The 15,521-nt window shown below is 45.8% G+C and overlaps 1 protein-coding gene and 1 pseudogene across 1 annotated transcript in view; both read left to right on the forward strand.

Moving 5' to 3' along the window:
• Nucleotides 1–11,789, forward strand: part of LOC139566932 (sorbin and SH3 domain-containing protein 2-like) — an 87,304-nt pseudogene extending 75,515 nt beyond the window's left edge.
• Nucleotides 11,790–13,029: 1,240 nt separating this feature from the next.
• LOC139566934 (PDZ and LIM domain protein 3-like) overlaps nt 13,030–15,521 on the forward strand; it is a 30,138-nt gene continuing 27,646 nt past the window's right edge. The window contains exon 1 of the mRNA XM_071388312.1: nt 13,030–13,671. Within this exon, the coding sequence (XP_071244413.1) occupies nt 13,471–13,671 (201 nt within the window). The 5' untranslated portion in view covers nt 13,030–13,470. The remainder of the gene's footprint in view (nt 13,672–15,521) is intronic.

Consider the following 15,521-nt stretch of genomic DNA (forward strand, 5'->3'; position numbering starts at 1 on the left):
ATGCGTGTACCCTTATAACACAGTGCTGCCAACGCCTGGGTTTTTGGGCTTAATTCCTGCGTGGGCCACATATAATCAATACATGTCATTGGTAGCCCAGTCCTGGACTGAAAAGCAATTTCAATAGAGATCCTTTTGGTTCAGGACTATGCTTCATCTGGGAAACCGACCCATAGAGACAGGTGTTTGGGGTTTTAAGAAGCATCTTGTGACCATTGTTTCAGAGAGCTGACGTTCAAGAAGGGAGACGCGGTCAACATCATCAGACAGATCGACAGCAACTGGTACGAGGGAGAGCACCGTGGACGACTGGGCATCTTCCCCATCTCCTACATAGAGGTAGAGCACATTGAGTGTGTGTGGGGTGAAAGGGAAGTGGGATACCTAGTCAACTGAATGCATTCAACCCGAAATGTCTTCCGCATTTAACCCAACCCCTCTGAATCAGCTGAGTTGTTGTTGTTGGGGGGTTAACAGCCTTGCTCAAGGCAGATTTTTCCACCTTGCCGTCTCTGGGGATTTGAACCAGTGACCTTTCGGTTACTGGCCCAACTCTCTTTAACCTATAATATAATTTCATGAAATCACAAGTCCAATACAGTAATTGAAAGATAAACATCTTGTGAATCTAGCCAACATGTCCGATTTTTAAAATGTTTTACAGCGAAAACACAACATATATTTATGTTAGCTCACCACAATAGCCCAACACACAACGTAATTTTTTCACCGTAAAGATAGCTTTCACAAAACCCACAAATAGAGATAAAATTAATCACTAACCTTTGAACAACTTCATCAGAAGACAGTCTTATGACATCATGTTATACAATACATTTATGTTTTGTTCGAAAATGTGCATATTTATAGCTACAAATCGTGGTTTTACATTGCCGCCATGGTCACAAATGGCACCAAAATGTCCGGAGAAATTTTAGACAGCCACGTAATCTAACTCATCATAAACTTTGCTGAAAAATACATGGTGCACATATAATTAAAGATACACTGGTTCTTAATGCAACCGCTGTGTTAGATTTAAAAAAAATAATAACTTTAGTAAAAAGCACAGCATGCAATAATCTGAGACAGCGCTCAGCCATTCTCCGCCATGTTGGAGTCCAAAGAGTCCACAAAATTACGAAATAACATCATAAATATTCCCTTACCTTTGATGAACTTTCATCAGAATGCAGTGCCAGGAATCCTAGTTCCAATAAATCGTTGTTTTGTTTTAGAATGTCCATTTCTTCTGTCGAATTAGCAACTTTGGCTAGCATGGTGTAGCTCACGTGTCCATGAAGATTTTATGCATGAACGAAAAATTCAAAAAGTGATAATAAAAGTCGAATAAACTGGTCAAACTCAGTTGAGAATCCATCTTTAGGATGTTTTTCACAAATATATCCAATAAGACGGAGCATTTCTTCGTGTCTACCTAACGCATTGCAGACAAAGATATGACAAGCCCTAAGTGCGTAGCCAAATACTGCCAATATGGCTGACCTCTCACTCCAACGACTCTCATCCGGTCCCAGAGAAGGCTAGACACTTCATTCCACGTTCTACTGCCTGTTGACATCTAGTGGAAGGCGTATGAAGTGCATACAGATCCATAATTACAAGACAATTGAATAGGCGAAGCCTTTCACAGAGACCCATTTCAGAATTTTCACTTCCTGTTTGGAAGTTTGCCTGCCAAATGAGTTCTGTTTTACTCACAGATATAATTCAAACAGTTTTAGAAACTTCAGAGTGTTTTCTATCCAATAGTAATAATAATATGCATATCATATGATCTAGGACAGAGTACGAGGCCGTTTAAATTGGGCACAATTTTATCCAGAAGTGAAAAGGGCGCCCCCTATTTCCAAGAGGTTAACAGCTGGGCTACCTGTCGCCCACCTGTGTGTGTGTGTGTGTTTCAGATGATAATGATTGTGTGTGTGTTATCACCCAGTTTGCAGTTTAATTGATTACTTCTCTGACCTATGCTTTCCCCGCGCTTTCTCCAAACACACACACACACACACAGAAGATGGCGTTGCCAGAGAAGCAGCAGCCGATCAGGCCTCCTCCACCAGCACACGTCAGAGAGATCGGGGAGGGGGTGGCCCGGTACAACTTCAACGCTGACACTAACGTGGAGCTGTCCCTCCGCAAGGTGAGGAGTGTGTGTGTGTGTGCGTGTTGGTGCATGATTCAATGCGCATGTCTGTTCACTGAAGTGTCTCAAATTCCCGTGTGCGTTGATGTGCACATATATTTGTGCGTATGTCCGTGTGTGTTCACCTGCGTATACAATCTGCAGGGTGAGCGGGTAGTCTTGCTGAGACAGGTGGACCAGAACTGGTACGAGGGGAAGATCCCAGACACCACCAAGCAGGGCATTTTCCCCGTGGCCTACATAGACATCGTCAAACGCTCGCCATCCAAGAGCCCCGCCCCCTCCCACCACCCAGACCCACATGGCTACCCCAGCAACAGGACACAGGGCTCCATGCCCGCCAAGGTAGGGACAGAAGAAGAAGAATGATTTTATTAGTCCAGAAAAGACTGGAAATGTTGTCTTCTGCTCCAGTATACAATACACACATTAGGCTGAAGCAGAGGGGAGCCACAGTGCAGCGCCCAATGAGCAGGTCACTTGTTACAGTATTTAGTCACCAGTGGAGGCTGGTGAAAGGGAGGATGGCTCATGGTAATGGCTGGAACAGGTGTTTGATAGGGTTCTGTTCTACCTATTACAATGAGCCCGTCCTCTGATTTTCAAAGTTACTCCAGCCACGTGTTATCTGGTGCAGGGTGAAGTTGCCCGTAGACGCTGATCTTGGGTCAGTTTTGCATTTCTCCCACTAATGGTTAAGGTTAGGATTGGGGGAGGGGAAGCTAGATCTGTAACAGATCCTAGATCTGTAACTAGTGTTATACACTTCCAAACACTATTCAGCCACCGTTGGGACACGCCTCAGGGGAGGGCCCAAGCTGGAGTAAGCCAATTGTGACCGTGTGTTTTGGCAGATTTTAATTCTGTTGTTTTTTTATGTCCGTGAGCAACAAGTTGCCCCGCTGTGTATGATGATGTCATATCGCTGAAGCCACCTTTAAGTCTGAATCAATCAACCCCCCAAAATATATACAAAGCTCTTTTTCCATCAGCAGTTGTCACAGTGCATTAAAGATACCCAGCCTAAAACTCCAAAGAGCAAGCAAGTCTTGTCACTTGCACCGTGTCCTCTTTCTGGACGTTGTGTAAAGCTTTTCCTAAGCGCTGTAAATGTGTTAGGGATCCTACTACCTCCCCTTTAAGAAAGCTACATATGTACCATGCCATCTCAAGTAGCTGTCGACATGCTGTGGCTTAAAGGAGAAGTCATGTCCACCCAAAAGGGATAGCATCACAATGCTAATTGGGATATTGAGTGTGGATTACAGTTCCTCCTTGTCCACAGACTGCTTTCACGGTAAGGAAACAAATACCTAAATATGGCAAATCTCCGTACTCTCCCTTTAACGGAGAGGCTTTCACACAAGTGGACCCAGACGCATGTAGAACATTTTGAGCCTGGTGAAATATGTGTATGTACTAGAGAATGAAATGAGATGGAGAGAGGGTACTGTTGGGTTTGGATGGCAGAGGGACTAGCAGTGTGGACGAGTTTGTGTGCATCTCCTCTTTCCCTCAGTCCCTCACACCTTCTCCACTCCTGGTGTGTAAGTTTCCTCTTTTATACCCCTTCTCTCTCTCTCTCTCTCTCTCTCTCTCCCTCCGGAGCCATTCGACAGCTCTCCCACCCCCCCTTCCCTCCATCACCACCACAATCCTCCTCGCTCCACGCCCCCCTCACCCCACACCCCTCCTCCTGTGAAGACCCAGCGTCTGCAGGCCGTCACCGGCGATTGGCTTGCCCTTGGCCCCCCCTCCTCCAATAGCCCCGTACCACCTACGCCGTACCCCATCCCCCCGAGCCGCCTCCCTTTCCTGGAAGCTCAAGAACGGAGGGCCAGCCCTCCCGCGCCGCCAAAACGAGGGCTCACCCCTCCGCCCCGAAACGCATCGAGTCGTCTCGCTGCCTCCATCCCGGCTGTCAAGCAGTGGCTGTTTGACTTAGACTCCCCCCCCTCAGCCCCTCCTTTCTCTCCGCCCCCTCCTCCTGACTCCTCCTCTCCCTGCGCCTCCCCCGTGCCCGACTCCTTCCTGGGATACCTCGAAGAGAGGGGCCTAAGAGACAGTGAAGAGAACGAACCACTGTCCCTAGCAGGCAGAGGGGGGTTCTTCTGCGCTGAACCCGAGCCGGCGGACACGCACGCAGATTTGTTGCCATGGTACAGGTCAAGTGCTCAGCCAGTATCCCTAGAACTAGAAACAGAACCCCCGTCTCTTCAGGAGCAAGTGGAAGATCCCTATGATCAGTTGTTGTCTATGATCCTGGATCAGCCCATGTGTGACGAAGACGGAGGGGAGGTTCTCAGGCCGGCCGTGGAACCCCCGCACGTGGCACTGACCAACGAATCACAGAGCAGGGTTAGGCTCGAGACTGAGTTTCATAGGCCCGTGACTACACAGCCCATGTCCATCACGCAGGACAGCCAATCAAAAAGGGTGAATAGGAGGACAGCGGGTTCTCAGAGGCCGATGACATTGTACATTGAGGAAGGGGAGGAAGCTATAGGAGGGGAAGAAGAAGAGGAGGAGGAGGAAGAAGACGACTGTGGTACTATAACTGTCCACAGAGAGGGACTGAAAACAGAGGTAGCGCATGAAGTGTGGACCAGGTTTCAGACTCCGTTGAAGCATACGCACATGCTTGCTAACACCTAACCCGAGCCAATTCCAAGCAGTTTTACACAGTTTGATAATATATTTAAGATGTACTTATTATGATTAAAAAGACCTGGTTAACCAGGGCTTGGATATATGGAGGCTTTTCAGTCATGAATTGAAATGGAATTGACCCTAAACCCCTGTAGTTTCACATCTTGCCTTTTCTGGCTCATGTTTACTTGATTATGCAGAATAATGCTTCAATAATGAACCTCCATTTTGGAATGGTGATTCAGCTCGAGGTTTGACGCTGGGTGTGATTGGTATCACATTTTCCTTCCCTTCCCAGGCTGATGTCTATCCTTCCCGCTGTCACAGCACTTTGTGCAGCCCGGCACAGTTAGAGCCCATCACCCTCCTCCCTCCCCCCGTCTCTCCTCCCTCCTCACCATCCCCCGCTTTTTACTCTGCCTCACAACCAGCTGAAGCCCTGGCTATCTCATCTTCCTCTCCTACACTGTCCCGTCTTTCTCCCCCTCCCCCAATCCCCCTCTCCTCCTCGCCACAGATTGTGCCACCCTGCTCTCCTCCCCCCACTTCCCTCATCTCTACCTCTCACCTCTCCTCTCCTTCACCCTCCTCTCCACTTCTCACCTCTCCGCCTCCCACCACCTCACCCCTCCCTACCTCCCACCCATCCTCTACTCGTCCTCCCCCCACTTCTCCCACCCCTCTCTCTTCCTCCCTTTTGGCCTCACATCAGCCCATCCCACCCCTGGTCTCCCCTGCTCCCCCCCATCCCTCTCCTCCGACCTCCCCCATCCCTGACGCACAACAGGCGCTCCCTTCCTCCCCTCCCCTCTCTTCTCCTCCCCCTTCCTCTCCCTCCCCTCCACTCGTACCTTTTCCAGAGCCTAGGTCTCCTAAGATCAAGGTAAAAGACACTGCAGGTGCTCATATTGTGCTACAACAACTTATAAGAAACGCTAACTCAAATGAACCCTGACGGACTGTGTGTGTGTGTTGTGCCCTAATACATTTTTATGAATCACCTGTTGGACCAGTGAAGTGTGTGTGCGGCTGTGTGATAACACTGCGTAAATTAGCAGCATGTTGGACGTCTGGTTGCAGATGCCCATATGCTCCGTGTTAATATGAGAGAGTGCCAGTGTGTACCTAGGTGAGCTTCTTTTAGATGTATTGTGTGTAGCCTATAAGAGGTGTATAAATCACCTATACTGTATAAACGGTGTATGCCTTTGTATGCATGGGAAGACAGCCCTTGCCTACAGCATGAGTGCTCAGGAGTTTGCAACCAAATTGTCTTTGTGTCAAATGACAACGTATTCCCTATATAATGCACTAACCTTTACCTTTGTAACACAAAATGGCGCATTATATAGGGAATAGGGTGTCCTTTGGGACAATACCAGTGATTCTCTGTGGTCAAAATGGCTGCTCTTGTTCTTTCTGAAAATGGAGGCTGACAGCTGTCTGTCTTGTTGTTGTTGTTGTTGTCGCATTTCTGGTTCTTTCAGCCTCCTTTTAAGCACGACCTCCTCGCGGTCGACGGTAAACCCCCCCGTAGCCCCGTCGCGACCCGAAGGTCCTGTCTGTCGCCTGTTAGAGGTCGAAGGGTAGGGGCGTGACACTAGCAGCTGTGCATTGTGGGGAATGTAGTCTTTGTTCTCTAATAATACCCTTTTGGTTACACCTGGTATTTCAGTGCATGATATTGTTTGACCACATTGTAGTGCATTTGTTTCTTTGTGGGGGATTGAACATTGAGATTGGGTGTGTTTTTTTGTTAAGGAGTGGATTTGGGGGTTTATTTGATTCTGTTCTCATCTGAAAGGGGAATGGAGCCAAATGATAAGTGTGCCTCTCAAAGCAGTGGATTTATATCGACACCATCAACTGTTTGTCACGCTGTACTTATTTCTCTCTCTCTCTCTCTCTCTCTCTGTCTCAGAGGTTTGTGCAGGATTCGCTCCATGGTGGAGGAGACCTGTAAGTAACAGTAGAATCTCAATCCTTGACACAACAATACTATTCTTATCATAGGACTGTAGCAATGTGGGTTATGTTTCCATGGTTGTGGCCCCATCGGTCGTTCTTGTAATCATCAATATCTTCAGCAACATTATCTCAGATGTTCTACGTTACATTTATTTCATTTGAGCATAGCCCCCTTATCACTTGTACAATCAGCATTATCATCAACATACATTTGACCTGACACTCTCTTATTCAGAGCACTTAGAGTTAAGTGCCTTTCTCAAGGGCACATTTATCACCTAGTCGTCTCTGGGATTCGAACCAGCGACCTTTCGGTTACTGGTCCAATTAACCACTAGGCTACCTGCCGACGTCAACATTGATCTTATCACAAAGCTATAGCGGTGTGGGCCACGTTTCTCACACAGCCCTGGTTGTGTCCCCCCCAGGTTCCAGGCCCTGTACAACTATCTGCCCCGTAACGAGGACGAGCTGGAGCTGAAGGAGGGGGATGTCGTGGACGTCATGGAGAAGTGCGACGACGGCTGGTTTGTCGGTAAGAGAGGAGAATAAGTACTTCACCTTTTCCTCACAGGATCGCAGTACTTGGTTGTTGAAAAGCAAAGCTGTTGTTATCTATCCAGTCATGACAGAAGATCGGAAATAGTTTCACGGTTAAGGAGGATCGAAGGGTGCATTTTTGGAGACCAACGCTCTGGTGGGCTGTAGTAGAGGGTTCTTCAACCCTGTTCCTAGAGAGCTACCCTCCTGTAGGTTTTTTGCTCCAACCCCAGTTGTGACTAACCTGATTCATCTCATCAACCAGCTAATTATTAGAATCAGGTGTGCTAGATTAGGATTGGAGTGAACCTAGAGGACGGTAGCTCTGCAGGAACAGGGTTGGAGAGCCCTGCAGTTAGTAGATTTGCAGCAGTGGATACTGAATCGCATTTATGTTCAACTCGTACCCCACTCTCACCAGTAGGTGGTGCTCGAGTTCCTTGTGTGATCTACTGCCTGTGCCCTGAGTACAACACACGTCAGCTCCATCCTGAAACAACCGCTAGCCTATAGGCACTTAGGGCGTACATCTCAAAGACTTTGATAAGGATAAGAAATGTGGTAATAGTCTGATAGACAAGCAGGAATTTCTGCCACATTACTTAGATCTATGCAGTCCTCTCAGATTTACAAATGCCTATGGGGAAGTGCCTAGGGAGTAGGGGCTAGGGGAAGTGCCTAGGGGCTAGGGGGAGTGCCTAGGGGCTAGGGAAAGTGCCTAGGGGCTAGGGGAAGTGCCTAGGGTTTAGGGGCTAGGGGAAGTGACTAGGGGCTAGGGGAAGTGCCTAGGGGCTAGGGGAAGTGCCTAGGGTTTAGGGGCTAGGGGAAGTGACTCGGGGCTAGGGGAAGTGCCTAGGGAGTAAGAGTTGTTTCAGAACAGGGCCTTCCTCTCCCACTCTGAAATGTCCACTTAATCCATTTTGACCACTCAGCATGATACCAAACGGGGATATTACCACTAAAGACTGGTTGCACTGAGAATGAATTTGACCCCTCACTTCTAGGTCCTTGTATTTCCTTCCTTCCTCAAAGTCCAGCCATGTTGCAATGGGATTTTTAAGGGGCCTCTGTGAAATCTTGCCAATTAGCTCGACGAGATCTTTCATTTCCTGATTACATTGCAGTCTGGTAGGAATGCTGCTAACTAGACAGACAGCTTCTGAAAAATAAACTTTGGTTTGAATGTGGTCTTGGGTTTATTTTAACGGTGCAGGGAATCATTTGTGTTTTTTGCAATATTTGAATACACTATTTAATACAGCAATTATTTGGATAGTTCCCTCTGCGTAGAAGAACCACTGAAATTCTAGAATCAATCACTTCGAGTGGGCTACAGTATGTAAACGGACACATTTCATTGTTGATTATTATTAGCCTTTATTAAACACATTCTCTTTTACAATTACGACCTATAAGGATGTTTTAACGTCACCGTGGGTGTCTACATAGTGGAAAATTGGCATCTCTGTTTTTGTGTTTTTGCAAAGGGACTTCCCGACGGAGCAAGCAGTTTGGAACCTTTCCAGGAAACTACGTCAAGAAACTATAATGATGAATCCGATCCACACCCACACCCTCCTTACTTGGACCCTTCCATCTCTAGCACAACCCATATTGGACACAACCAAACCGGAGTAAAGTTGCTCCCAGACACTGATTTGGGTCAGTTTTGCACTTTCCCCACCAATGGTTAAGGTTAAGATTTGGGGGAGGTGGAGCTGACCCTAGGATGACCCCACTACGTCGGGTCATCCAAGAAGCCTTGCCCAAGCATGTGTGACAATGTCACAACAAATATTTTGTTTTAGCTCTAACTAGCCAACTCTAAAGGAGACTATTCCACTAATTAAACAATTATTTTATAAATGATCGAGAAGCGGTAGAAGAGATCCATACTTTTGAATTCCTGTCACCTCAGATACTGAAGGAATGGTAGCCAAGCAAGATGGCCACCTTTAAGTGTTGACATCTGCTCTTATTTGATTTATTAGATATATTTTAACCCATTGATAAGTTGATTGTGTAACATTCAGAAAGGTCAAATATGGTAAAGATAAGAGTTAAAGATGCCAAGTAAACTGCCACTCAGGATTGCCTTGACGTCATCATGTCAGCCATCTTGGTTTTGGACATGTTTTTTTCCCCCTTTTTCCTCAGTGTTAAATCAATACAGAGACCCCCCCCCCCCCTTAAGTGTATTATCTGTAATAGGGGGGCAGGTTGGTATTTTCAGAGCAGTATATTGTCATAGGACATTGCAACACATTTCAATGTTTAATCCTTTGGCAAATGCTCTTATCCACAGCAACTTTCAATAAGCAACATGAAACAACCACAGCGTTATTAGTAAAAAATCTTCTTCATAAATGTTATACACCAACACAGGAACACTCACCTATTTCCCCCAGTGAAAATGATGACGCTGTCTAATGCACGATGCCCAAAGTGTTGCTGGGTACCACGGGATAGGGTAAGAAATGTTTGGAGGCAAATGCATTGATATTGAAAGCGTATAAATATATTTGCAGAGCCTTCTATTTGCACCGGAAGGCTCTGGATATCTGCCCTCTATGGGCCTACAGTCAATTCCAGTTTCTCATTATAGTGTTTGCGAACTCCTATACGAGTTATTTCAAATGTGGAAGTGGAAATATTTAATTTTTAGCCCTTCTGTTTGAACAATTACAGTACATTTTGTACTTTAGATGGGAAATAATATTTATAGATTTGGGATTTTATTGATCGGTGGACTTGGCGTTTTATCCTTTTTCTCACTTGAAATGTATGAGTACGCTACGGATTTTACAAGTGAGAGCTACATTGGATTGTCGTTAGGGCTTTAGGAGTTTGATACCGTTGGAAAAACATATGCAAGAGCAACCCGTTTTCCCACTTTTCTTGTATGTAAAGATATTTATAATGGGAAAAGTATTGAATATTGAGAGGACGTCATTTAGATGTCTCCGTCCATAAATATAACTCTGATAGAGCAACATAAGTTTCTCAGCTTACTTTGTGTTCTTTCTTCTAGTGGAAGTGGCCTAAGGTAAAGTGTGCTTTTGGCTAATTTCAACCACAGCAAATCCCCTTAGCCTAAATTTGTTCCCAGTCAAGTCTGACATTTACTTTTGTCAATATACAACAAACCTTCAGGTGTCGACAATAACACAACCCTCCTTTTTGAAATGGTGTTATTTTATTCTATGACGAGGTTTTCTTTTTAAGATCGCTGTTGAATACTGTATTAGGAATTACATAGCTAATGTTGTCGCCACATTCATTGCCTTTGTCCAAATGGGATGTTTTACTATACTCTAATATAATCAGATAAGCGGCGTAATTGAATTATACAGTTATCTTCCTGGAGTAGTTTTTTTCTCTCTAGATAATTCTGACGGTGACCTTTTTACTGTCCGGAATGAATGAAACGATTAGTGTCAATGCAATAGCTTGTAACAATGTATTTGAATAACATTTGTTAGGCATACTTTTTGTGTTAAATGAATGTGATTTTAAGAATTTATTTTGCCTTTTTTTTCGTGTGTAAATGAGTATCTATTCACATAGGAAGGACACTGACCGCAGAACAATTGTTTAAGCACCTTAATATGTAATTACTTTATTTTTGGTTTCTGTCTTTGGTTGGTTTTGTTGTCGTTTATTTTTCTCACCATCCCCTTTTCATTCACACTTCCCTGGGTCGTGTTCATTAGGGACCAAACAGAAGAAAACTGACTACCTGGACATGTCCGATAAGAAATGCAAATGTTCGTGTTCAGTTGCAAACGTTTCCCGTTGCTATCACTAATGAACACGACCCTGGCATGTGAGAGCACTGCGTGTCTGTTGGTGCTGTTTTTTGTACGTCTTTTGTATGGAGCTGTAAATCGATGACATGATCCACTGCTTTATAAACTCTTATTTTCTCACCCACCATCCGTTTGGGTTGCCTTTTCTCTTCTCACTTTTTCACACCACCTTTTCCTACATCCACCTCAATCGCCCCAAACAGCCATACAGTATGCAAAAAAAAAACTGAAAGAAAACATTTATAGTGTGTTACACTACTTTAAGGTGCTCTTTATGAAGGGTACCTTGTCGTGTTACCAGGGATACCCGCTCTGGAGAACAAAATGGAGTATAAGGGAATGTACGTTACCCATAATTGATTAAGGATAGAATGTAATGTTTTAAATATTTCTAGTCTGCCTTTGCTACCACTTTCGGGGACTTTAAAGGTTTTGGACTGAAGACGTGGACTTTTGGAGGATCCCCGTCTCACATTGGAGTTGTTTATATTGAATCAGAAATGGGGGGCTACAAGTGCAGAATCTTAGCTTTGTCCAAATGTGAACTCAAGTGGATGACATTGCAATGACATTCTTATTACAAGTCTTTCTACAAGTCTTTCTTCTTTCATTTACGATTTCTTTCGTACTATATTCCTAATAAATTCTGCCTGATACTTTCTGTATTTTTCTCTCTTTGGAAAGTCTGATAACAGGCGGACTCCTTTTCTCACTGGTGTGACAACATGGTTATACGGTAGTTAAGTTCTGGTGTGGTCCACGTAGGAATGACTGTATGCAATTAAGCTGTATGTATAAAAAAAAAAAAAACATTTGCCCCAGGATACTTCAACTGGTGACTAGCAGGGAGGATGAAGACAAAGGAGCCCTCTGTTGCTGGGTAAATCTGAAAGATTTATTGACGGGACAAACAAACAAAAGGGCTTATGTTTCGGCATAAATCGTCTCCATCGGAGCCTTTTGTTTAAGCTGGGCTGTAGCGCGTTTGGGTATACCTTTTTTCTATTGGTAAACTGTGTGTATATTCCAGGAAAGGTTAAAGTTCACGCTGCTCCAATATGTTTTGGACTGTATTGTTGGACTAAGACAATTTCAAGTATTCTATGTGAAGTAGGTACGTATCGGGAGACGTGTGTGTGTGTACACTCCTTCTACAGACACACACCATCCCAGACATCCTTTATTTGTCTAGGAGTCAGCTCCTTCCTAAAACCTGCCCCCATGGCAACTGTACAAACAAACCCGGACTGATACGTCTTGAGGAAGGTATGTTAGCCGTTTCAGGAGATCGACACCGAAGGGAGAATGAACGACTTTAATGTCATCCTAATTGGGCTTATTAAAAAAAAGAAAGAAATGGCCATCCATTGTTTTGATTGGCTTTCTTCCTCCCCATACACATTATGGAAACAGACTTCATGCACAGAGGGAAGGCTGACAACTTGATAATAGGTTAGCTTGTCTTGCTTCAATGCTTACTGTGCATTTACATTGTTGTCATGCATATATACACATAAGAACTGCTTGTGTTTTGACAGATGACTTAATTGCATTAGATATTTTTGTAACGGTTCCTGTGAGGAGTGCGAGAGATGAAGAAAAATTGCCTCCACTAATGGTTATGTAAACACCTCTAACCTCGTTTCTGTTAAACACTCACGAGAGCGAGTGTGTGAGTGAAACGTTAAGAACTGAATGGAGATTGGTTCGTGTCCAGATCACACAAACAGAAAAAATAACGAGAGATCTCAAATTAAATGAAGAGCGAGAAAGAGAGGCGGGAGGAGAGCTCTGGGCCCGCTAAAGATCAATAGGTCCTGGAATGCTGCTGCGCCTGGGGGACCTCCAGGGCCTGCGCGAGGAGCTGCGCCTGCAGACCAAATAAGGGCAGGAGCAGCCGGACAAGAGCGTCAGCCAGAGTGCGGAGTGGGGCCCCAGTCAGGCTCCGAGGCAACCCGGGGACGAGGAGAGACGAGTGGGCCGCACGCTCACAGACACTGGCCTACCTCCACTCTTCCCCTGGATGTTCACAGGTGGAGCAAGAGAGCGAGACGATGCTGGAGAAGGATGACGCTACATGAGTTGGCTGAGTTCAAGCATAACAGGTACAGTATCATGTTCAGAAAGAGCGAAAGAGCTGCTACGTCCGAGAAGGAGGGGGAGAGAGAAAGTGATAGAGAGCGAGACCAAACAGAAGTAAAGGAACACGGGAGTAAGTGTCGCCAGGAAAAAGAGTGAGAGGGAGAACTGCCTCTGGTCCTGAGTCGGGGCCAATGACTTCACTCAGGGGGTGGGGTCCCCCCCCACCACCACCCCTCCGCTAGTTTAAAAGGGTACATGAGTAAGTCGTCCCGCTGCTCTGTTTCTGCGAACCCGGCTGTGTTTGGGACACACACCAGTGTACTTCCAGTTACAGGAACAGAGACAAGGGACAAAGAGGGGGACATGCCACTGGACATTGTCCTAAATGGCCCGGCCCCGTGGGGGTTCCGACTGACCGGCGGCAAGGACTTCAACCAGCCCCTCACCATCTCCAGGGTAAGAGAGTGTACCTGATACTTTTAGACTTAAAAGACTGACAACGGGTGGGTGATTGTGTGTTTACAGTATGTTTTGCATGTGTGATGTATGTTCGAGCATCTTTGAGTGGGCCTGGTGCCAGGTGTTTGTGTGTGTGAGGAGGTGGCAGTAGTAGGGAGGTGTGTGTGTGTGTCTTCCTACACAGAACACAAATGGTCAGATATACTCAACCGTTCCACCATTGTATTCTGTGTGTAGGGGATTATGTTGATCCGCTCTGTCTTAGCCTATGGTGTGCGTGTGTCTCTCACCCCCCCCCATCCCCCCCTTCTCTCTCTTACTGCCGGCATACTTGGCTCACCTTCCCTTTAACCTCTTGTCTCAGTTAAATAGCTGTGCTAGGATGAGAAACAGCAGGGTGAGAGCTCTGTGTATTCGACCAGACTGACCATAAGAGTAATACTGCCAAAAGTCTGCGTCCCAAATGGCAACATACAGTACGCACTACTTTTGACCCGGGCCCATAGACATCTCATCAAAAGCAGTTCACCATAAAGGGAATAGGAGACCATTTGGACACGCACCGTCTCAGCCATTCCCTAACAGCCCAGATACTTACAGTGAAAGACTACTGGATTGGGAATGTGTGTTTTGGGTTGTGATAAACCGTGATACAGCAGGGGTTTTTCTATATGGTGGAAGGCTGCGCGGCTGGGGGAACACACACACACACACACACACACACACACACACACACACACACACACACACACCCGTGTTCCAGTAAATATCTGCAGCTTAGTTTGAAATAGCTGTTTGCATCATCTACTAGGACACACACACACACACACACAGCAGCTGAATGAACGCAGGCTGCTGGGAATGGGTTAATAGCTGGCGACCAAAGTGCAGTCTCCTGGGTAGGCATCTAGGTGGAGTTATTCAGAGAATGCCTGTCATTTAGCTCAAGTTAAGTCATTAAACTGTATGTGTGTGGGAGAGATCATCATGTTGTTTGTGTTAACATTGTGTGTTTGTTTGTATGTGTGTCTGTCTGTGTGGGAGTGTGTGTATATGTTGGAGTTTTGTATTTTAACGTTGGCAAGGTTGTGCGTGTGTGTAACCATAGGAGTATCAGTAATCCCTGTCGTGTATCTAAGTTTAGGCCTGGCACCAGGGCCGGGAGCTAAAAGAGTTACCGGTGAGATTTGTGAATCATCGGCCCCTAATGGCCACTACACACCTGTTGTGTGAGCAGAGAACCCGCAAGCTGATGAAGGGGAGGGAGGCTGGCGAGAGAGAGGGGCAAAAACCGGGGTCTCGGCCATGATGTCAGACAAGTGTTTATTATTAAACACCTTTTCAAAGGCACCGCAGGTAGCTGATGCCCCTAACCACAGATCTAGGGTCAGATTACCCTATCCCCAAGCCTAACCTTAACCATCAGGGGGATGAAGTACAATCTGACTCCATTCGTTGTGTTTCAATATTTCTCCTTGATTGATTGAAATCTCCTCATGTACCCTCGACCCTGTCCGTGTGTGCCTTTGTGTGTTCACGTATCCCTTCACCATCCACCCACTAGACAAGCTCTCATCACTTTACTCCTAACCTCTCACAAAGCAGTCGTTGATCGAAAGCTTCTTAAATCCTCTCTACGTGGTCTTATTAGCTCTCGTTCGAGGGGCTGTTCACTTGTAATGAGATTTAGCCACTGGCACATTCCTCTCGCTCGCAGAGCTTGAACCCCGACCTCGACCTTGTCTCAGCCATGTCTTCCCAGGCCATTTTTTGTTTAAAAAAAAAAAAACATCCCCTTCTACAGTTGATTTTTGTTTCCAAGTGAAAGCGTAAACTAAACATTATTA

This window comes from Salvelinus alpinus, chromosome 39 (assembly GCF_045679555.1).
Source record: "Salvelinus alpinus chromosome 39, SLU_Salpinus.1, whole genome shotgun sequence".
Lineage (NCBI taxonomy): Eukaryota > Metazoa > Chordata > Actinopteri > Salmoniformes > Salmonidae > Salvelinus > Salvelinus alpinus.